Source organism: Chlorocebus sabaeus, chromosome 9 (genome assembly GCF_047675955.1).
Source record: "Chlorocebus sabaeus isolate Y175 chromosome 9, mChlSab1.0.hap1, whole genome shotgun sequence".
Classification (NCBI taxonomy): Eukaryota; Metazoa; Chordata; class Mammalia; order Primates; family Cercopithecidae; genus Chlorocebus; species Chlorocebus sabaeus.
The window spans coordinates 30,288,992-30,312,616 of record NC_132912.1 but is presented as its reverse complement, the minus strand read 5'-3'; the positions used below and the strand labels follow the sequence as shown (position 1 = coordinate 30,312,616).

General features: G+C 45.6%; 1 protein-coding gene and 1 pseudogene across 1 annotated transcript in view; one reads left to right on the top strand and one right to left on the bottom strand.

Annotated features, from left to right (window-relative positions):
* LOC103238073 (golgin subfamily A member 2-like) overlaps positions 1–23,625 on the top strand; it is a 32,104-nt gene that overhangs the window by 3,406 nt on the left and 5,073 nt on the right. Inside the window, 7 exon segments of the mRNA XM_073018839.1 lie at positions 20,407–20,493; positions 20,601–20,708; positions 20,902–20,989; positions 21,375–21,563; positions 21,566–21,765; positions 21,976–22,056; positions 23,398–23,473. Coding sequence (XP_072874940.1) covers positions 20,407–20,493; positions 20,601–20,708; positions 20,902–20,989; positions 21,375–21,563; positions 21,566–21,765; positions 21,976–22,056; positions 23,398–23,473 — 829 coding nt within the window.
* On the bottom strand, positions 4,606–10,587 carry LOC140712368 (MKI67 FHA domain-interacting nucleolar phosphoprotein pseudogene; annotated as a pseudogene).

Sequence of the window (23,625 nt, the reverse complement as noted above, 5' to 3'; positions counted from 1 at the left end):
AGCATATTCACAGAGTTGTGCATTCATCACCACAACCAATTTTAGAATGTTTTCATTGTTCCCCAAATAAACTCCAAACCCCGTCGCCATCATTTCCCAATCCCCCATCTTTAGGCAACCACTAATCTATTTTCTGCCTCTATATATTTGCCTACACTTGACCTTCCATAAAAATGGAATTGCATTTATCCTTTTGTGTTTGGCTTCTTTCACTTAGTATAGTGCTTTCAAGGTTCAACTGTGGCAGGATACTGGCCAGAGTCAGCCGATGGTGCCTGACCACCTCTCAGTGCTGGCTGCAGGGCCACCACTAGTGCATAAAGCACCTCGGAGTGAATTAGAAAAAGATGCCCGCATCTGGGCACATGTAGATCTGTGGACACAGGTCTTGGTCAAGAGACAGACTTTGGGCAAGAAAAGGATAGAGGCTGGCCCAAGACTCAAGGACTTGAGGCCTTGAGTCCAAGGATTCAAGACTTGGAGAGTGGAGGGCAGGCTAGTTTTGAGATGAGACCCCACTTGCTCTTTGTGAGGGTGTGATGGTGGGTGCTGTAGTGCAGGGAACTCCCTGAACTATATCTATGTAGTCCTGGATGTCGGTAGCTTAACCCCAAGTGGGACAAGCTATGGACCCCATATTCTTTTAGAGCTTGTGACTCTGTAAAAGGAGAACAAAACAAAAAGCTGTGCTTGCATGCCAGCAGCATCTGTGGTGAACTCTTGGGTCACGTGGGAGCACGTTAAAAATGCAGAAGCTCAGGCCCAAACTCAAGACCTACTGAATCAGCATCTTCATTTTAACAAGATCCTTCCAATGATTCTTCTACACGATGAAATTGAGGAAGCAGCTCTTGGCCAAGACAGGGTGGCTTGCCTGTTTATAACTACCACACAGTGGCTCACTTCCCCTCCTCTCCCATTTCCTGTTGGCTTTGCCTTCATCACTGAATCCTCTGGCCTTCCTTTCCTAAGTCCCCAGCATTCCTGAGATAAGCATGTACAGCCTGTAGTTTAGGTTTTTTCCTCCCTTCTCTAACTCAAAAACAAATGCAACCCCCCTTAACTTCATCTCTTTTTAAATCTTTCTGCCAGGAATACAGCCCCTGCCTGGCTTAGCCTTGAGCAGCAGCAAAGCACATCTTCAGGCTGATTGGTAACGGGGGCCTTGCATGGCTTTTCCCTGCAGCTAAGATGTATTAATACCTTATGAATAACTTTAACTGTCAAGAAAACCAGGCTAGTGTGATCAGGACTGCTCCTGCCACTCTGCCAAGACTCCTGGGGCTGAGAATTCCCGGAACTGATCAGCTCTTAAAGACACAGCGATTTTTTATCTTCATACCAGAAATCAGTGCCACTGGGGTTAGCAGGAAGGCAGCACCTTGGGAGATGAGTGAGAGTGAGAGCAGTGGGTTAGTGAGGAAAACACCCAGCCCCTCATAGTAAGCCCCTCAAGCTCCCTGAATTGGGGATGTCAGGAAGACTGAACTGTTAACAGCACTGAAAGGGGGTCTCTCACCTTTTCAGGCAGTTGGGTAAGTAGTAGTTTCCAACCCAGCAATGGTATTTTTTTTCTCTTTTCTTTTCCTTTTTTTTTTCCCCTTTTTGACGGAGTCTTACTCTGTCACCCAGGCTGGAATGCAGTGACATGATCTCGGCTCACTGCAACCTCCACCGCCAAGGTTCAAGCGATTCTCTTGCCTCAGCCTCCCGAGTAGCTGGGATTACAGGTTTGTACCACTACTCCCAGCTAAGTTTTGTATTTTTAGTAGAGACAGGGTTTCACCAGTTTGGCCAGGCTGGTCTCAAACTCCTGACCTCGTGATCCACCCTCTTCGGACTCCCAAAGTGTTGGGATTACAGGCGTGAGCCACCGTGCCTGTCCAGCGATGGTATTTGTACAGGCTGAGTTAGGATCACCTGGGGAGTCTGATGAAATATGGTTTCCTTGGGCCATATTTTGATACACAAATCAAAATCTGTGTATTTTGATTTGGTAGATCTAGGTTAGGGACCAGTAATCTAGGGTGAGGGTCTGCAAACAAAATCCAGGCAGTCCAAAGATGGCTCACTGCCAGTTTTTATATGATTAGTTGAGCTAAGAATGGTTTTAACATTTTAAACTGATTGAAAAAAAAATCAGAAGAATAATAATGTTTTGTGACACATGAAAATGATATAAAATTCAAATTTTGATATTATTGAAACACAGCCATGTTCATTCCTTTGAGTATTTGTCTATGGCTACTTGGTGATACAATGGCAGTTGAGTAGTTGTGACAGAGTCCATATGGCTTGTAAAGCTGAAATGTTTTCCTTTACAGAAAATGTTTGCTGAACCTCTAATCCAAGGCCTTACTCAAAGTGTGGTTTGATAACCAGCCTCACCTGGGAGCTTTATAGAAATGTAGACTCTTGAACACCATCATAGATATGAAATAAGCACCTACCTTTTAACAAGATTCCTGGGTGTTTGGGGCTACTTCTTCCCCACCATGAGGCTCAACTTGGGACTCATCTTGGAGGTCCAGGCCAGCATGCTATAATTAGCCTTGTATATGGTTAATTTATCTGACACATAGCTGGGTTTGAACCATTCTTAAGGTTTGAAGCTTGGTAATCTCCTGATATCTTAGATGCTCTAAAAGCTAGGTTCCTGTTTTATTCTTGCCAATTCTTGGCTAAGATCCAGTGTCCTAATCTGAGGCTGGAGGTGGACTGGCTTTTGCTACCTGCTGACAGATTTCTTAATGCTTCTTGGATTTCTAGACAGCAGTCTCCAGATGTGCTGCCCTGCCAGGATCTTGGTATGTAATATGGCCCATAGCCCTCCACCTTCTCCTACTTCCTTCCATGAAGCACTGCTTCCCAGAGACATTCAGAAATGGTGTATGGGAAGCAGGAGGCATTGTAATTTAGTTGCAAAAGGCTGGATTAAATAGGTTTCTTTATTGCAGGACTGCTCAGGGTCATTGATATGCTAGTGTACCTTGTTACTCTCTGAGAGAGGACAAGGAGGAATAGTGAGGACCACAGAATCTCAAAGTGGGGTCTGTAGGCCAGCAGTAACAGCTGCAGAATCTCCTGGGAACCTAGTAGATATATACATTCTCAGACCACACCCCGGAGCTACTGAGTCATGAGCTGGGTATGTGGGAAGTGGGCCTAGTCATCTGTGTTTTAGCAGATCCTCCAAGTGATTCTTATATACCCTCAAGTGTGAGAACCACTGGTGTGGACATTTTCAAATGGTTTTCTCCGAACATCTCACTAGCCAAATGTCTTGTCCTGAAACCAAAAACACAGTGTTAATTGAAATCAACTAACACTGTGTTTTTGGTTTCAGGACAAGACATTTGGGAACATGACATTGAATTTCCTGAAGCATTTACTGGCGGCAGTGACCACTGCAGGCTTGGGGAGGTAGAAGTAGGGAAGAAAAAAAACCCCAACCTTTGGGTAGCATCATCTATCCCACATCTGTCTCTCTAGTCATTGTGTTTTGGTTAAAGGAAGTTTTTTTGAGTTGAAAGCCACCAACTTTTGGGTATTATAAACATGTGTTCTTTAAAGTGTGTTTTTTTGTATTAAAATGTAAAGAAAGCTGGGGACAGCCCTTGGGGTGTTTCTCTCTCCTCTTCATGTTGCTTCCTTTCAGAATACTCTCTTCCGTAAAATTTTCTCATGCAAATTCCAAACTCATCTTTTCAGGCCAGCCAAGTCCAAATGGCTCTCATTTGAGTGAGTGACCCTTTTCTCCATGGGAAGCCTCAGGACACATTCAGATAGGAGGGAAGCTGTGGCTCTCAGCATGAGGAGACTGTGCCTTCCTTCTCGAAGCTCAGCTCACTCCCTCTCATTCCAGACCTTCTTCCTTTGCCTTCCAGGGCTAGTGGTGTCACAGCCATGGGCCTGTGTTTGAACACTTTTTGGTGTTTACTCTGTGAGGATATGTAACTGCTGTGTTGTCACTTAGTTTGAAATTCTCGGTGATAGTGAGGCTTGAGGGTGAGTTGGGAGAAAGCACTAAGTTATTCTATTTCCTCCATGGGTTGGCCACTGAGGAGAGGAATGAAGGTTGAGAAAGCCATGCAGACCTTGATTTTCAGTGAAAATAGTGAGACAACTGACAACTTCCATTTCTGTACATTTTTGGTGGGCAGAAAATAGATACTGTAGTTTACTTTTCTTGGCTTGGTGGTCTGAATGTTACACATATCTATAAAATGGCCCATTTGATATTGCAGATGAGCTGAAAGTATCCTCTGATGAATGTATTTTAACAAAGTTTTCAAAAATTATAGGCTGGCCACTTTTTTTCCAAAATTTTTTGCAACAACAACAACAAAAAATTACAGGCTGAGCACAGTGACTCATGCCTGTAATCCCAGCACTTTGAAAGGCCTAGGTGAGAGGATCGCTTGAGCCCAGGAGTTCAAGACCCGCCTGGGCAACATAGTGAGACACTATCTCTGTAAAAAAAAAAAAAAAGAAAGAAAAAGAAAGAAAGGAAAGAAATTAGTCAGGTGTGGTGGCACTCACCTGTAGTTCCGGCTACTCAGGTGCTGAGGTGGGAGGATCGCTTGAACCCAGGCAGTCAAGGCTGCAGTGAGCCGTGATCATGCACTGCACTGCAGACTGGGTGATAGAGTGAGTCCCTTTCTTTAAAACAAAATTATAAAAGTAAAAACATGCTCATTATGAAAATATTCAAATAGAGGCATAAAAAGTTGAAAGCAGGCCCACCCTTCATTTTCCTCTTGATTCCATTCTCTTTTTCTGAAGTTGCCACTCAGTAGTTTGATATAAGCTTCTGGACAGTTTTCTATGCTTATGATTCTTAAACAAAAAAGGTAAAAAAATAACGTATTGCTACATGTAACAACAACACAGACATAATGTTCAGTCAAATAAACCAGACACAGAAGAGTACACATGGCAATTCCATTGATACAAAGTTCAACAACAAGGTGCAAAACTAGTCCATGGTGTTACAAGTCAGAATAGCAGTTGTCTTTATAGGGTAACCACTGGGAGGGGCCGCAAGGGGGTCTTCAAGGGTGCCAGCAGTATTCTATATCTTGATCTGGGTTGGGAGGTCTCATGGGTATGCACATACATAGAATGTATTGAGTTGTATACACTTAAGATTTGTGCACTTTACTATATATGTTTACCTCAATTATAAAGAAAAAAAATACCTACAAATGTATGTGTGGATGGGGCATAAATGAATTTAAGATGTCTTTGTTAAATTTCCATGCCATTGCCTGTGGGGACTTTGGAAATACATAGTAGTGATTTGGTTTGTCATAGTGATAGAGAAGGCCAGGCCTGCACAATAAAGAATTGACTCCCTCAGAATGCCCATAGCGCCCACATTGAAAAACACTGTTTTAAAAGTTTGCAGACTGTTCTATCAGGCAGGTTTTCAGAACATTGGGTAGACCTTTGAAACAGTCTTGCCTAGATCTTTACTCTGTCTTTTTTTAAATGGAGGTGAAGCCTCAAGAGCTGATGTGGATGGATGGGTTCTTGATTTGTTTTTGCCTTCTGAACCAAATTGTAAAGGAGTGGAATCATCTCCTTTGCCAGGGAACAGAGGCAATTTGATAACCCTCAAATGTGAACTTGATGCAAGAGAGAGCTCTTCTCCAGCTCAGTGTCTCCTTCCCATGCTCATAGCTCTCTGAGGCCATGTGGCCTCTGCCAGTGTCTTAGTCTGGAGTCTTCTGCTGAAAGTCTTACTGCATCCTCCTTTCCTTTCTTGGATTTTCTCTGTGTCCCATTTGATCTCTATAGAGGAGAGTTAAGCATTTGAAGGACCACATGCCACATCACAAAATTGCTTTTGTTCCACTATCTGGTTTTACTTTAAAGGCTAGCCCTCTTTTTGTCTGTCTGTGTTTACTGGGGACAGTCAGGCTACAGAGCTTTGCGAATGCCCCTTGGTGAGAACAGGACTTGGCATTTATTGAGGTCCCCTGCTTTGGGCTGACTTCCTCAGATTTAGGTGCTTGTCTTTTTTCTGTTTCTCCTCTCTCCCATCTCTGGGCAATGGGCAGGGACACACTTTGGCCCTTCATAGTATTAAACAATAGAAGGAGACTAAATTGGAAAAATATTTTTCCCTTGGACCAGAGTAATGCCTTCATTTATAAAGCCTTTCTTTTAAGTTTATTTTTGTTGGCTCTCTAAAGTAGGACCACAATTGATATTTCACAAGCCACATGCTGTTTTAATTGTCTGGGCTAATTAAAGGCACAAGTCATTCTATTTTTAGGAAGATACATTTTTTTGAAGTGTTAGGAACTATGATAACTATTTATTCTTAACTTTAATTCCTAAATGACCAGTATGTATATTAGTAGATAAGTGGACACAGAGCAAGGTCAGTAAGGGTGACTGAGTGTGGCAGAAAGGGCAGTATCTCCAGCAACTGTAGATGGATAAATGATAATGAGTCCAGATAATGGATGCTGATACGACCATTAAAATAATGCTTGTGAGTACTTGATAACATAGGGAAAAGCTTAAGATACAGTGTTTTCGAGAAAAAAAAGACAAGGGGGAAAAAATGTATGGAAAGCATGACTTTAATCATGCATACAGATGCTTCACTTTATACATTTTTTTTTTTTTTTTTTTTTTGAGACGAGGTCTCGCTCTGTCACCTAGGCTGGGGTGCAGTGACATTGTGATCTTGGCTCACTGCAGCCTTGACTCCCTGGTCTCAAGCAATCCTCCCACCAAGCCTCCTAAGTAGCTGGAACTACAGGCATGTGCCACCACACCCAGCTAATTTTTTGTATTTTTAGTAGAGATGGGGTTTTGCCATGTTGCCCAGTCTGGTCTTGAACTCCTGAGTTCAAGTGATCCACCCGCCTGAGTTTCGTAAAGTGCTGGGATTATAGGCGTGAGCCACCGCCTCTACTTTATGCTTTCTTGTTGAAGTAGACTGTATTACTGATTTCCCACCCACACCCACTTTTTGGATATCTGGTCCCTCCTCGAGTCTTTGGAAAGGGCAGCACTACAAATCCAGGGACAACCAGGGAACTCCCACCCCCACTGTTAGACAGATCAGATTCTCTGTCTTGCTAACTGAAAATTAAACAGAGTGTTTGACAGATATTTTTGCAGAGGAGTATCTGTAAGGAAAAGTCCAGTAACACTGGGACCAGGGGTGCTGCCAGGGCAGGCCAAAGCCTCAGAGATTGGAGAAACCTGGAGCACGTGCTGAATGTCCATCTGCAGAGCAAAGCACAAGTATGGAGCAGAAGTCCAGAGTGAAGGCACGCAGGAGAGAAAAAAACCTCCCAGCCCAGTCCTTCCATGGTGGGGTTATATTTTGAGTTCTGTACTTAGATGTCTGTGAGATTGCCTATTGTGTTCTTAATACAAATCTCTCATAAGCCAGCCTAGAACAGGTTAAGATAAATGTAATGACTTGACTTGGCAGGAGTGCAGTGCGGTGATCATGGCTCACTGCAGCCTCAACTTCCTGGGCTCAGGTGATCCTCACACTTCAGCCTCCCAGGTAGCTGGGACTACAGGCATGAGCCACCACACCCAGCTAATTTTTTGTATTTTTTATCATAAAAATATTATCTTTTTCAAAAGAAATATACATAATACATTGAAAAATACTGATTGCTTTTTCTTCGACTTTTTTTCTGTGAATGTGTAGGTGTTTGAGTCTCTTGTATTTCTTCTTTTACACAGGATACAGGCTGTTTGAAAACTATTTCCTTATCTTTATCATCATCATTCATTTCAGCCACTTCAGATTTTCATCTCTCCAAAAATGTTGATGTACAAACCGGTGTGGGGCCCTGGCTATCCACAGTCTTCTCAGGAGTGTCAGGAGTGCCTAAAACCTTTTTCTTCTTCTAACATAAAACCTGGCCTTTTGTAGACGTCCGACGATTCATGTTTGAAATACTTTCCGTTTTCTGTAAAATCAAAGAAGGAAAATCATAATCAATTCCTTTTTAAGCTAATTTCTTCCCGAGTAATCTTTCTTTTTTTCAAACTCGCTCCTCCACCTGCAGATTTTGTGTTAAGTGCCGATTCTGATTATACCATTTCACTCATGGATATGATGGCTGCTTAAATGGAATATTCCAGTCTTTAAAGAGTTCTTTCTATACTTTTTCAGGTGGCATAAAATGACACTCCAAGGGTCTTTCACCAAACAGGTAGTTGTTCATTGTTTCAGCAACTATCTTGGCAACATCCTCAGACTCAAACTCCACAAATGCATAGCCTTTGCTATATCCAGTCCTTTTCTTTCTGGACAGTCTGAACTTTGTAACAGTGCCACACTGGGAGAAATAGGAAAGGATCTGGGTTTCCTTAAGTAGGTTAGGTGGGTGGTGCACATAGACTACTCCAGGAGAAAGTTGTTGTCGCTTTTTTTTTTTTTTGGCCCGGTTATGCGCTTGTGAACCTGCGCCACTTCCTTCTGAAACCTGCAGGTTCAGCAACGGGATTGGCCCAGCCGGGCGGGAAAAGGCTGCCATGCCAAAAGCAGTGGACACCAACTCCAGGCAGCGCTCCAGGAAACTCCCAATTTTTTGTATTTTTAACAAAAACAGGGTTTCGCCATGTTGCCCAGGCTGGTCTAGAACTCCTAGGCTCACGCGATCTGCCTGCCCTGGACTCCCAAAGTGCTGGGATTATAGGTGTGAGCCACTGCACCTAGCCTTGACTTTGAAATATATGTTGTACATCCCAGTCAGCAGTGAACTCAGGAGAACATCTAAGATGAGGAGAATGAGAGAAGAGATACCTCCAATTAAAAGAGTTCAAATGAGATGGTTGAACTTACATTTTAAAAAGTCCCTTCAGGCCGGGCACAGTGGCTCATGCCTGTAGTCATAGCACTTTGGGAGGCAGAAGTGGGTGAATGGCTTGAGCCTGGAAGTTTGAGACCAGCCTGGGCAACATGGCAAAACTCCATCTCTACAAAAAATACAATAAATTAGCCAGGCACGGTGGCACCTGTGGTCCCAGCTACTCAGGAGGCTGAGGTGGGAGGTCAAGGCTGTAGTGAGCTGAGATCTACCACTCCACTCCAGCCTGGGTGACAGAGATCTTGTCTTACAAAAAAAAGTCACTATTTTGGGGTTTTCTGGATGAAAACTTTTTTTCCATTAAAAAAAAAAAAAAAAGGTGGAGACAGTATGTATTGCTGATTCAAAATTATAACCAGATGCTTAGAATAAATAATTGTATCTATTGTTTCACAAACCAACCTCAGGATTATTAAAAATTAGTTTTATTGGATTTTTTTTTTTTAAGTTGTCCTGATTCACTCAGGTCTGTCACTTCCAAGCCCATGTTTTACTACTTTGTAAGCCTATTTGGAAGGAAAAATGCAACTAAGATTATGATCCATCCTGAGATGAAAAGTTTCACACATATACACCACACATACCCCCCACCACAGTATGATGACACAGTGACCCAACCTTAGGCAAAAGGGTACCACTGCCAGCAAATGCGTTTTCTTCTTTATTTCTTCTAAAAGCAGCACATGCATTTAACATTTTATTGAGATTCTCAACAGCTGCCATTTGGTTTATATAGCAAATTGTTTACAAAGTAATCTTTTTCCATTTTTGATATTTTAATGAAAATTATGTCCTTCAGTTTTAAAGTACTGTCTCTCTCCCAAAGAAAGATTAATAACTAACTACCAAGTAATGATTATGTAGGAAAATAACAAAGCAAAAACAGCTTTTAAACACTTGTGATACGGGTAAGGGTCCAAATCAAGACCTTCTGGGTCTACTGGAGGTGCTAGGCTGCCTCAGGACACCATCAGCACCTCACCATCCACAACATCCTCAACAGCTGGGAGCCAAGTACAGAACCCCGGGGCTTCCTGTTCCACAAGCTCCACTCTCTTTTTCCTCTCCACCCTTGCTATTGGGCCTCCCCTCCAAATCTGCCTAACAAAGGCAGCAGGATCTTTAATACTGTTTGGCTTTGTACATGGAGACAGGATACTCTAGAAAGTTGAGAGATTCCCTGGTCCAGTCTGGGGGAGGAAAAAATAAAAAAAAAAAAGGAAAAAGTATGCAATGTATGATGGATGGTTTCACTTTCTTGTCCACTCAGACACATGCTTATACTTCTTAAATGGATGTATCAGATGCTTCAAAATCCTGATGTGTGGTAGCACAAACGTTCCTTGTAAAAAAGAGGTTGCAAAATAATAAAAATTTCTGCAGCAATTCAGGGTTCTGATGGCAAAGCTGGTTCTGATAAGTAGCTATTTTGACATGCACAGCAGTTTCCCCTGTAAGTCCTGTGTTTGGAGGGTTTCATTTAGACCACAGGAAGTTGGAATCTGAGTTTAAAAGGCTCTCTACTGACAAAATGTAATATATCCAGCTGTGGATTTCTACTCAATAATGAAAGGAACAAACTACCAAAACATGTTATATGTCATAGAACAACCTCAAAAACATTAGCTAAGTAAAAAAGCCAGATATGAGACCAGATATTGTATAATTCCATTGATTTGAAATGTCCAAAAAAGGCAAATTTATAGAGACAGAAATGGGCTGATTTACCTCAAAAGGCAGGGATTCAAGCTCTCTAGACTACATGTGATACATACATAAGAAAAAATAGGGAAAAGAAAGGAAATTTAAATATAAATAAATGAAAACAATACTTCTCCCTGATTTTTATTCTTGTGGGAAGTGCCTGTTTTTCCATTGCCTATTTTCTAGCCAAACTCCAAAGTCACATTTCACTTAATTTTTATCCTGCTGATTGAAAGCATTTTAACTTAGTGATTTTAATGTAAACAGGAGCAGGACAGACTGTAATTATCTAGGTCTCGCTCTGTCATCCAGGCTGGAGTGCAGTGGCATGATCTTAGCTACTGCAGCCTTGAACTCCTGAGCTCAAGCAATTTACCTACCTTAGCCTCCCAAGTACCTATGACTACAGGCGTGTGCCACCACGCACAGCTAATTTTTAAATTTTTTTGTAGAGATGCGAATTGCCTATGCTGCCCAGGCTGGTCTTGAACTCCTGACTTCAAGTAATCCTCCCACCTTAGCTTGGTGAAGTGCTGGGATTACATGCATGAACTACTGCTCTCAGCAAAGAGCTCACTTTTGTTTGCTAGTGGTGTTCTTGCTATCCTTTCATGTTTGAGGCTTTGGTGCTAGTGCTAAAGTATTACACTCACCATCTGAGGTTTACAGGACTTTTGTTTTAATATTGAACAGATGGAACTGTTTAGTTCTGCATCTTTGCAGGTATACAAAATGTGCCTACCAGGACTCTGCTTTATATCCATTGAAAGCAAGAAGTAATACAGTAAAAGTTTGCCTAGCTAGAGGCTTTGAAAGAATGGAGTATTCTGGTTTAATCCTATTAACTTGGAAGTAGGAAGGTGAAAAGAATTCAAAACTTATATTTCCTGTTGAATGCAATTTGAAAATATAGCCAATGATTCCACTTTTCTTCTCTAGTAAGTTTGGACATTCTGATCTACTTGCTGTGTTATTTTTATTTTATTTTACTTTTAAAATTTTATTTTATTTTATTTTATTTTATTTTATTTTATTTTATTTTATTTTATTTTTTGAGATGGAGTTTTGCTCTTGTTGCCCAGGTTGGAGTGCAATGGTGTGATCTTGGCTCACCACAACCTCTGTTTCCCAGGTTCAAGTGATTCTTCTGCCTCAGCCTCCCAAGTAGCTGGGATCACAGGCGTGTGCCACCACGCCCGGCTAATTTTGAAGTTTTAGTGGAGACAGAGTTTCTCCATGTTGGTCAGGCTGGCCTTGAACTCCTGATCTCAGGTGATCCACCCGCCTCAGCCTCCCAAAGTGCTGGGATTACAGGCGTGAGCCACCGTGCCCAGCCTTGGTGTTTTATTATAGAACTCCTAGTGTGTCTGAGACTTACATTGTGAAGATACTTTGTTAAAACTTGAGATGTAAGAGGATGCAAATGGTATTGTATGCGATCAGACTGGATGAGAACTGATACTTGTAAATATACTTTTTAGATGAAATCTCTGATTGCCACTTGTTTCCTTGTTTAACTCATAAAAATAAAACACATTGGATGGAGGATGGGAGTAGGAAGGAGATTTATGTCTTTTAATTGCATGTCATTGTTTCATATCAAGACAGAACATATAGTATCCCTGGCTTTGAACCTACAGAAAGAAACACACTTTTCTACCCACTGTATGCCAGAGGTTCTTCAACACCTGGAGGGATTACTGCAGCACAGATTGCTGAGCCCTACTCCGGAGTTTCTGATTCATCAGGTCCGGGGCAAGGCCTGAGAATTTACACTTATAAAAAGTTCTCAGGTGCTGCTGGTGCTGCTAGTCCAGAGACGACATCTTTGAGAACCACTCTTGTCTACTAACTGTAAATTGTAGAACTCTAGAGAAAAGCTTAGTTTGGTCTGGGATAAGAAGCACACAAATTATGGAGCAAATCATGAAAGATTCAACCCTTGATCCCAGCCTACTGTGGAATTCAAGTAACAAGCAATACACAGTGACATAACACAATTCTTGGTTTTCATGATTGCAAATCATAGCCAAGTATCAAGTGAGAAATTCAGTATCGTTTGCAAAGCTTAAAAAGACCAGGTGATTATAGAAAAATGGACTGTGTATTTGTTTTAAACTGGTAAAGAGCTTTGAGTGCTTATTAAATTGAAAGCTTTGTGTTTTCATTTATTTTTTATTTACTTTATTTTTTGAGATGGCATCTTGCTTTGTCACCCAGGCTGGAGTACAGTGGCGTGATCTTGGCTCACTGCAACTTATGCCTCCCGGGTTCAAGTGATTCTCCTGCCTCAGCCTCACGAGTGGCTGGGATTACAGGCACCTACCACCATGCCTGGATAGTTTTTGTATTTTTAGTAGAGATGGGGTTTCACCACATTGGCCAGGCTGGTCTTGAACTCCTGACCTCAGGTGATCCACTCCCTCAGCCTCTCAAAGTGCTGGGATTACAGGCATAAGCCACTGCACCAGGCCCAAATGCTTAGTGTTTTTAAAGATAGTAGACAGGTTTCTTGTTTCAAAAATATCTTAACAATAATGTAGGAGAATAAGAGAAACATTTTTCTAAAAAAGGGAAACCACTGTGATTATTTTATCTTATTGGAATGTTGAGTAATATAGTCTGCTTTATTAATCATCAAGCATGCTATAGATTTTCCATTTTTATAGGATTTGTATCTCCATTGAGGTAATACTGGTAATTCTTGTACTCCATGAAGATGAAAAATATAGGCCAAACTCATTGCATAGAAGCTGGATAATGAAGACAGCTCTGGAGGAGCACATAGATACACACACATAGACACATATATTTATAAAGTATACACACTTTTTTTAAGTTTCTTTTTTAAAGTTTTAAAGCTTTTAAAGCAAAAGTCGACTGCCTCCCCTCTCCTGGAGTGGGCAGCCCCTCCCCTCTCCCAGAGTGAGCGGGGTCAGTGGTTGCATGGACAGCTTTCCTTGTGACACTGCAGGTCCCTCTGGACATGCTGCTGCCTGGCCACACCTCCTTTCACATTCATCTTTCTCATTGACCAATGGGCTTGGATCATTAAGGCCACGCCCCTATTCTGAGTTCTAGTGGTGCCCTGGTTACACCTCCTCTGGCTCAGTCGCACAGCTGCCTGGTAGGTGATGGGAGGTATTTTGTGGTCATTGCCGGGATTTCACTGATGTGGCCCCACACTGCCTCCCTCCCCACCCCACGATGTTGGAAGAAACTTGACAAAGTAAACAGGCCACGGCCAAGAAAAAGGTAAAACACACCAGGTCATGGCTCCCCAACCCAGCTACAAATCCCCTCCGATGGCAAAACCACTACCAAAACCATACAACTCCTGAGGCACACCAGGCTTGGCGCCGCCAACCCCAGCACCTTTGGGGTTCCCCAACCAAAGTCTTGTCAGTCAGCCCTACCCCTTCAGCAAGCAGCCCAGCCCCTGCCCTCGCCAGTCACCCCAGGGTGACTTTGGGCGGGTGACTCCTGGAGCTGCCTGGTCCATACTCGGCCCTCACCTGCTGCTGCCCCAAGCCTGACCTCCCTGGGTTCTTTGGGCTCACGTCTCCAAGGCCTTGGGTCCCCTGCCCAAGCCTCTGCCCTCATCAGTCACTCTGAGTGACGTTGGGCTGGTGACTCCTAGGGCTTCCTGCTACAGACTCTGCCTTCTGCTGCCCCAAGCCCAACTTCCCTGGGCTCTTTGGGCTGGCATCTCCAAGGACCTGGGTCCCAGCCCTGCATTCCCCTCCCACATCATGGAGTGGTGACTCAGCCATCATGCTGATGTGTTCTCCTCCTCCTCGGGAGGAATGGAATGTAGTGATGTCACAGTGCCCCTAGGAACTGTCATTACTGCTCCAAGACCAGCCTTTGATCTTAGGACCCAGCGTTCTCACCCCATTTCTGGTTCCTCTGGTTGCAGCACAGATTTCCAGCTGGAAGGGCAATGGGGACTATGGGACTGGGAGCAAGAGTTTTCAGGCTGCCTTACTCCCTTAACATAGACATTGACAGTGTGAAAAGCCTACACTTCCTCCATGAACTCAAAACGTTAACAGTGTCTCTGGGTGGCAACAGGAGAACAGGTTTGGTTTGGTTTTCTCCCAAGCTTCTACTCTCCAGAGAGACTTTATAATTTTTTCTGAGTTTTCCACCTCATATTCTAATTCTCCATGGTTCTGGGACCAGATTGCCCTTCAGTCAGTGGTCTCTGGAGTGAGATCTGCTCATCTTCTGTGTAACAGATCTTGAGAAACTGAACTTGACAGCTTGAATCTTCCTCATATCATCTCAACCTGGGATGCTTTGAGTGCCACAGGATAAATGTAGGACATCTTTCTGAAGCATCAGTTTCCCTTGATTCTCTTGAGAGAGAAAAAAACATTAGTGTACTTACGGATGACAGTCACATAGGTTTCTAAGAGTATACCAGACCTCTCTGAAATGAGGCTTAGGTTGTTCTCTTTCTGATAAATTCCTAGATTTATCAGAAAGGCTGCCTTCTGCCATGAGGACACATTGATATAAAAGTTTGAGAGGTACTGGTGCACTTCTTAACACTAACAGCCGTGTGAGGATATATGACTCTAAACCACGGAGTGTAGAGTCCCTGCCCACTTAATGTTTACTTTTCTACCTCTACCTCTGGTTTTGGTCCCTGGCAGCTGCTGATTCATGGCAAAACCCCAGAGCTTGGAGTCAGAAGACTGAGTTTAAGTTCCAGTATTGCCCTTTTTTTTTTTTTTTTTTTTTTAAGCCATGATATCAATCCCTATCAATCACGAAGTGATTGTGGCAACACTTTGTACAGTTGTTGGTGGCATTAAATCAGATGGTGTATAAGATTATTTTGTAAAAACTGTAAAGGAGGATGTGACCGTAGGGGCTTGTAGTTCTCATGAGTGTTACTGCTCTTCTTTCCCACAGTTAAAAGAATATCAGCAGAGGAACAGCCCTGGTGTTCCAGCAGGAGTGAAGAGAAAAAAGAAAAAAAATCGCAGTAGCTCTGAGACAACCACTTCTGGTGGTTGCCACTCACCTGGGGATATGAGTCTTGGCTGGCCAGGCTCCTGGGGATAGTGGGCCCAAGGGGCAGTAGAGGGTAATTGTTAAGACTGTGGAAGAACTGCTGGGTACTGATTAAGAATTCTGGGTTTGAATCCTGCCTCTCCATCTGCTAGGGATATGATTTAGGGCAAGTTGCTTGAGCTCTTTGGGCCTCTCTTTTCACATCTGTAAAATAGAATGGTGTTGCTTGACTTCCATTTGTGAAGTGTGAATGAGATTTGTAATTGCTGTTGTTTTTATGTTAATCCCTAGTACATGGCCTGCTGTAAACACCCAGGATAGCCAGGAAATGGTTGCTGTTGTTGTTTGATTTTTCTCATCCCCAGTCTCAAGGGTCAGCCAGGCCAATGAGAACAGCCACTTGCCATCAGGCTGTCCCTTTAGAAGTCACGGAAAGGGTCCCAGGATGTGGTAAGGAGGGCCCCAGGCACTAGAATTAAAAGAAGATCTAACTTACCACCAGATTGCTGGGTGACCATAGAAAGATAATCACTTCTTCCCCTGGGCCTCAGTTTCCTCCTCTGTAAGAAGATACTGGATAAGATCAGTGTCTTTAAATCTTGTTTTTTAGCTGGAACCCCCTTTGTTCAAGTGAACCCTTTACTCAGAAGTCTGTTTTTTTTAATGCAGGTGGTGGTGTGGAGCTCTACTAGATTCATCGCCCAGGTCCTGGGCCTGAGGAGAGGGGTCTAGTGAGCAGATTAAGAGCTGCATTGGTCAGGTGACTCCACTCTGACTGCATTGCTCAGGAGACTCTTCTATCCATTTGTTCCTGCCCCGGCAAGGCAGCGGGTGGCCGTTTGGAAGAATGGCACAGGCCGTGGTTTTGATCTCGGCTCTTCTTCGGCCATTCGTTTCCCTGAACCCACATTTTCCTCCTTCCCTGACTTTCTTGCTTCTCTCTAAGCCACTTCTGTCTTTCTCCCCCGCCCTTGTTTTCCCCTTTTTGCCTCCTGTAGATTCAGGACATTCTGAAGATGCTGGTGTTCAACCTTAACCATTCCAATGGGGGTAGCGCTCTCCCATTGGACAAATGCAAGGTGAAGCAGTGCTGAGACGCCTCTCTGGCTTGTTCTCTCCAGCTGTGCATGCCCCTGAGGCTTCTCTGCTTTGGGGGATACTTTGGTTTATTTTATGTTGCTGCCATTAACCTTCAGCCTGTTTATGTCTGCTTCTTCACCTGTTCAATTGAGGTTTTTTCCTTCCCTGCATCTTTTACCATCTTGGAGAAGGTGAGATATACCTTAAAGTTTAAAAGTAATTTGGGAATAATGTACAGAGCAGGCATGTGGGATTTGTGGCTTTTTTTGAGACAGGGTCTCATTCTCTCACCCAAACTGGAGTGTAGTGGTGTGATCTCAGCTTACTGCAAACTCTGTCTCCCGGGTTCAAGTGATTCTCAGACTAAGGCAAGCCTCCTGAGTAGCTGGGATTACAGGCACCTGCCACCATGCCCGACTAATCTTTGTATTTTTAGTAGAGGGTTTCACCTCTACTAAAGGGTTTCACCATGTTGGCCAGGCTGGTCTTGAACTCCTGACTTCAAGTGATCCACCTGCCCCCACCTCCCAAAGTGCTGGGATTACAGGCGTGAGCCATCATGCCCAGCCTGGGACTTGGGCTTTTGAATGCCCAGTGTGGTACTCTTAGACTAAGAGAGATGAAGCAACAACAACAACAACAACAACAACAACCTTTAGGTTTTGCCCTAAAGGCAAGGATCTACAGACCACATAAATGTTTGTGCTTATTTTGCATTAACTCACTTTGGTTTAAGAGTAGGGAACATAGGGTTAAGAGAAAATGAGTTCACATTATAGTTGGAAGGGTTGAAGCTAATTTTTCAGAGGAATTAACTGTAAAAGATGTGAGGTTAACCAAACAGATGAGTGACCAAGACCCTAATCTCTTGAAAATCAAATGGACATTTACCATATTTACTGGGATTTTGACAACGAAGGCATTTTGCTAAATAAACAGTGGAGAGAATAGCTGAACAATGTAGGGTACAGACTGAGGGAGGCAGACTCCTCTGAAGGAGGCAAGAGAGAAGTTTGGAACATTCCAAATGCTCAGCTCAGGGGGAGGTTGGTTCTGAATGGACTCAGGGGTGGAGGAGGTGACATTTGAGGTTGGCTGGAAGATTAAAGGTGGGTAACATGCATCCATATGGGGAGTGGGGGAGGCAGGGGAGCAGTGAGGTCATGGCTGTGATTATGAATTCACAGAGCACCTTTCAGGAGCACAAAGAGCCTGGTGGGAGGCAGGACATAGGGACACAAGGGGCTTGGAGATGACCTCCTCTGGCTGTGATTTGGCATTTCCTCCATATCTAACTTGCCTGGGAGACTCCTGCCAAGCCAAAGGAGCAGGGCAAGAGTGGAGCCCGATCCTGCTGGATATGGGCATGGGAAGGGGGACTGACAGAGCACTCTTGGCTGCTGTTAGAGAGTTGTTCAGTCATCACACCTGTTACCCGCAGTGGGTCAGGTCTGTCCAGGTGCTGTGACTCACCTTGCCAGCTCAGAAGAGACACTGAATGATACGGTGGGGAGCACAGGCCTAGAGGAATCCTGCAGCCATGCCCAGCCCAGGTTCTGGAAACAAAGGCCCAGATCCCCATATTTCCTTCTTGCTGTTTTGTTTTTGTTTTCATTTTTGTTTTTGAGATAGAGTCTTACTCTCTCTCCTGGAGTGCAGTGGTGCAATTTTGGCTCCCTACTGCCTCCGCCTCCCAGGTTCAAGTGATGCTCAGTCTCCCCAGTAGCTCAGATAACAGACAAGCACCATAAAGCCTGGTTAATTTGTTTGTATTTTTAGTGGAGACGGGGTTTCACCATGTTGCCCAGGCTAGTCTCAAACTCCTGGCCTCAAGTGATTCACCTACCTCAGCCTCCCATAGTGCTGGGATTACATGCATGAGCCACTGTGCCCGGCCTCTTGCTGTTTTTATACTTTCTCTATAGCCATAACTGTTTCCCATGTAAGTTTTTTTTTTTTTAATTTCTTATTTTTATTACCCCTGCATCATCTGCTACTCTGAAGGATCTGGAGGTAAGAGGCCCTGGGCCAAGGTGCAGTGACCCTGTAGGCCAGCCCCCCAACCTCCTCCCACAGTGGGGGCTGGGTGCCCCTCTGCCAGTTGACACAGCCCACACACATCCCAGCCATAATGATTGTTCTCTCTACCTTTCCCCACAATCCTCCTCCAATTTCTCCTCTCTGCGTGCACCTCAGAACCAGTACCAAGAACTAGCAGTAGCCCTGGACTCGAGCTCCACAACAATCGGTCAAGTGAGTGAAAACACTGAGTCATTGTTAAGAGTCCAGTGGCACCCCCTCATTCCATGCGACCAATCCTGGGCTTCAGTTTCCCCTTGGGGTCCTGAAGAAAGGGCCTGGGGGCCCCTGGTGCCAAGGGCAAATGGGGAGCTGGGGTGCCCAGGCCTCACCTGGAGGGACCCCAGAGCACAGAGTGCAGCATGGCTCTTCTGTTACTGCCCTCTTGGCTGCAGGATGCAATCCTGCCCAGAAGGCAGCATGGCCATTTCTTGCTGCTTTTGTGTGTGGTTGTTAGAGGCAGCCTGGGGCTGAGTCAGCTGCTGTGGGTTAGTTGGGGGGCACTGTGGGAGTGAGCACTGGACGCACAGCTTGGAAGCCAAGTGCCCACCCTGCCCTTACCTGGCTGTGGCCTTGACCAAGTCTCAGGTGGGAGATTGGGTACTTGTACTGTGAAGGTACAGAAGAGTACTTTTAGTATGTCACCATTTGTGTAGAGAGGGGGAACGTGTGTGTGTGTGTACATACTATGATAATATACATAAAACATATCTGCAAGGATTTGTAAAAAATTCAGCAGAGAGCAACAGGGTGGCTGGGAGATACTTTCCTTCTGTATCTTCTGAGTTTTGGACTATGTGAATGTATCATCCTTTCAAAAAGTGAACAAAAGATTAATTTCCTCCTATCTGTGCCCCCACCCCCAGCAAGAAAAAATGGGCTTAGAGAATAGGATAGATCTGGGTATTCAAATCCCAGCTCTGTCTAAGTGATCTTAGGCAAGCACTTAGCCTCTAATACTCCATGTTTTTCATCTACACAATAGAGGTAATCATAGTAACTGTCTCATATGGTAGTTGTGAGGATTGAATGGGATCGTTAGCATGGTGCCTGGTGAAGCACTCAATAATGGTTCAAACAGTGGTAGTAATAACAGTAATAACAATAGCAATATTATCTGTTCTCTCTGGGCCTCTGTCAGCCAGCTGTAAATTTAAAATTTAATCTTTTTCCCTGTCCCTTCCAACTGTACTGAGTTCTTTTTTTTTTTTTTTTTTTTTTTTGAGACGGAGTCTCGCTCTGCCGCCCAGGCTGGAGTGCAGTGGCCGGATCTCAGCTCACTGCAAGCTCCGCCTCCCGGGTTCATGTCATTCTCCTGCCTCAGCCTCCCGAGTAGCTGGGACTACAGGCGCCTGCCACCTCGCCCGGCTAGGTTTTTGCATTTTTTAGTAGAGACGGGGTTTCACCGTGTTAGCCAGGACGATCTCGATCTCCTGACCTCGTGATCCCCCCGTCTCGGCCTCCCAAAGTGCTAGGATTACAGGCTTGAGCCACCGCGCCCGGCCCTGAGTTCTTTTAAAAACCAGACCATGGGCTTAGAAATGCCTTGACCCTTTACTGACCAAGTTGTATATTGAGCCTAGCCCTAGCCCTTTTAAGGGGCACTGGGTAGAACAGCCCGGGCTCCCCAGACAGAAACTTCTCACTCTTCACCATCCAGTCCTCAAGCCGCTGTGAAGCAGTCCTTGAGCGGCAGTTACAGCAGTCCGTAAAGGCACAGGCACAGCTGGAAGCACACACGACACAGGTGAGGCTTCGCACAGGGAGGTATGTGGAAGAAAGATGACCCCAGGTGGCCAGAAGCAGGTGAGGATCAGGGACAGCCCTTCCTAACTTCTGTGCCCATTGTTGCAGATAATGGAATCACTTAAACAAGCCCAGCTAGAGAGAGATGAATATGCTCAACATCTAAAAGGAGAGAGGGCCCGGTGGCAGCAGAGGGTATGGAAAATGTCAGAGGAGGTGAGGCCTGACCCTTAAGCCCCCCACCTTAGATAGGTCACTGGATCTTTCTAGACATCTGTAAAATGGGAATAGTACAGCCAGTACGGTCATGGGTCTGGGCTTTGTGGAGGTGGAGGCAGAGAGGGAGATGGTAGCCTGTCCAGCCACCAGTCCCTCTCTCCAGGACCCTTTCCCCCTGTGCTTTGGACAGGTTTGCACATTGAAGGAGGAGAAGAAACATGACACACATCGGGTACAGGAGCTGGAGGGGAGCTTGGCCGAACTCATAAACTAGATGGGTAAGATGGGCTGTCATGGCCTGGGAGCAGGACTGGCATCAGAGGGCTGTGGGGGTGGCTTAGAATGCCCCAGGGAGGTGGGTGGATGGAAGGGCTTTGAGGCAGAGGGAAAGAGGTCTGTGCCAGGAGACGGCAAGTCTTGTAATCTCCATGAGCCTCAGTGTCCCCATCAGTAAACAGGGAGGAGTGCCCATTGTCAGCCACCCACAGGGCTCTCTATCTGAAAGTGGCCTGGAAGATGGGCTGCCATCCCAGTGCGAGGAATAATTAGCAGTGAGGCCAAGTTTGGGGAGCCTGAGAGGAGTTGTGCACCAAGAGAAGGGCTTTTATTTGTTGTTTTGTTTCTGAGAATCCAGAGGACCTTGTTGTCTGCTTCCTTTCTCAGCTGAACCCCCACCCCCGGAGCCCCCAGCAGGGCCCTCTGTGGTGGAACAGCACCTACAAGCTGAGGCCGAGCACGTGAGGAAGGAGCTGGAGAGTCTGGCAGGAGAGCTCCAAGCTCAGGTGCAAAACAGTCAAGGCTTGAGTCACCTGAACTGGGAGCAGGAGGAGAGGCTGCTGGAACAGGAAAGGCTGTGGAGCGGGAGGAGAGGCTGCGGGAGCGGGAGGAGAGGCTGCGGGAGCTGGAGCAGGAGCAGAAAGCCAGGCTCTGGGAGGAGCAGGCAGAGACACGCATGCAAACCTTTCAGAATCGCACCACCATCAACTGCGCACTCTCTCAGAACCAAGAGCTCCATGAGCCGCTGGCTGAGCCACAGAGCAGCTTTGAGGAGCTGGTGCATTGCCCCACCTGGGGTGCCTGCCCTCCTCCCTAACCCTCCAGGCCTTTGATTCCCCTCCTGTAAAATGGGGAAGGGTAGCCCTCACTTGAAATGGTAACTCTAAAGGCACCTGCCTCCATGCTTCCTGGTGCCATGGGAGGTAGACACCAAGTTCTGGGGTCTCCAGCTGCGGTGGGTGGCCGCTGATTGCTTCTCTCTGTCCAGAACAACCAGAATAAGAGTGCACTGCAGTTGGAGCAGCAAGTAAAGGAGCTGCAGGAGAAGCTGAGCAAGCTGAAGGAGAGGGTAACCTCTGACCCATCCAAGAAGGGCTGGGAAGTGAGCAGGGGAGGTGCAAGGCCAAAGGCAGCTCCAGCCTGGGGACAGGTGACCCCAGTGCCCTCCAGGGCAGTCCTGTGACTGTTTCTTGCTTCCTGCCCTCTGACTTTTAGAGATGGGTAGCCTTGGGCTCCTCCCAGGTGTGGACATCATCATCCCAGCTAGGCATGGAGCTCCCCAATCATAGGGGGAGAGTCAGTGGTATAAGAAGCTCCTTGTTTCAGGCGCAGTGGCTCACACCTGTAATCCCAACACTGGGAGGCTGAGGCTGGAGAATCACGTGGGGTCTGGAGTTTGAGACCAGCCCTGACAACATGGCAAAACCTCATCTCTACTAAAATCACACACACACACACACACACACACACACACACACACACACACACAGATTAGCCAGGCATGGTGGCACATGCCTGTAATCCTAGCTACGCAGGAGGCTGAGGCATGAGAATCGCTTGAGCCCAGGAAGTGGAGGTTGCAGTGAGCTAAGATTGCACCACTGCACTCCAGCCTGGGCCAAAGTGACATTCTGTCTCAAAAGAAAACAAAACAAAAACAAAAAAGTCTCCTTAGATTCAAACTGGATTCTGGCCTCGGTTCCACTAGTCACCATTCAACTACTTTACATCTCTAAATCTCTGTTCCTTTAACTTCAAAAGGAAGTTAGCATTTTCCTTGCTGAGGTGCTGAGGATTAGATGAGATAATACATGGAAAGCATTAGGCGTGTAAGCACACTTAGCAGATGGTGGTTGGCTCCCTCTGCTTTTCCACCAGCCTGTGGCCTACAGGTTAAATGGTGGGAAGAAGTGTGTAAGATTTGAGGCTGGAGAAGGAGGCATGGGGTTCTAGGAAAGGGAGGCAGTCACTTAGGCCTGGAGCAAGGGGCCAGGGGCCTGGGTGGGTGACAGAGCCCCACAGAGTCCTCAGGACCCTATTAATGGGCCCGGAATCTGGAAGCCAGCCACCACGTACCCTTATGCCCACGGTCTTCCTGCAGGTGACGTTGAAGAACCAAGAGGCTCAGAGTCTGCAGCAGCAGGGAGACCAGTTCCTGGGTCATCTGCAGCAGTACGTGGCTGCCTATCAGCAGCTGATCTCTGAGACGGAGGCGCTGCGCAGGCAGTTACTGCTGCAGACCCAGCTCATGGACCAGCTGCTGCAGCATGAAGCTCAGGGCAAAGTGGTGGCTGAGATGGCCCGCTGAAAGTTGCAGGAGACCCAGGAGAGGGAACTGCTGAGGATGAGGCCTTGAGGGGGATGACCTGGCAACCTCCGTGCCTTCTCGCTCTCTTTCCTCACCCCTTAGGAGCACCTGGAAGCTACCAGCCAGCCGAACCAGCAGCTTCAGGCCCAGTTGAGCCTCATGGCACTCCCTGGGCAAGGTACAGGAGACCACTCAGAGAAAGAGGAGAGAGTCCCAGAAGGAAAGGGGGACTGTTAGCAGCATAGGATTGAGGAGTTGGAAGAGACCTTTAGAACAGCTGGTCATTATGCTCACCAGATGTCTGCCCTAAGTTCGGCATCAATAGTGTGA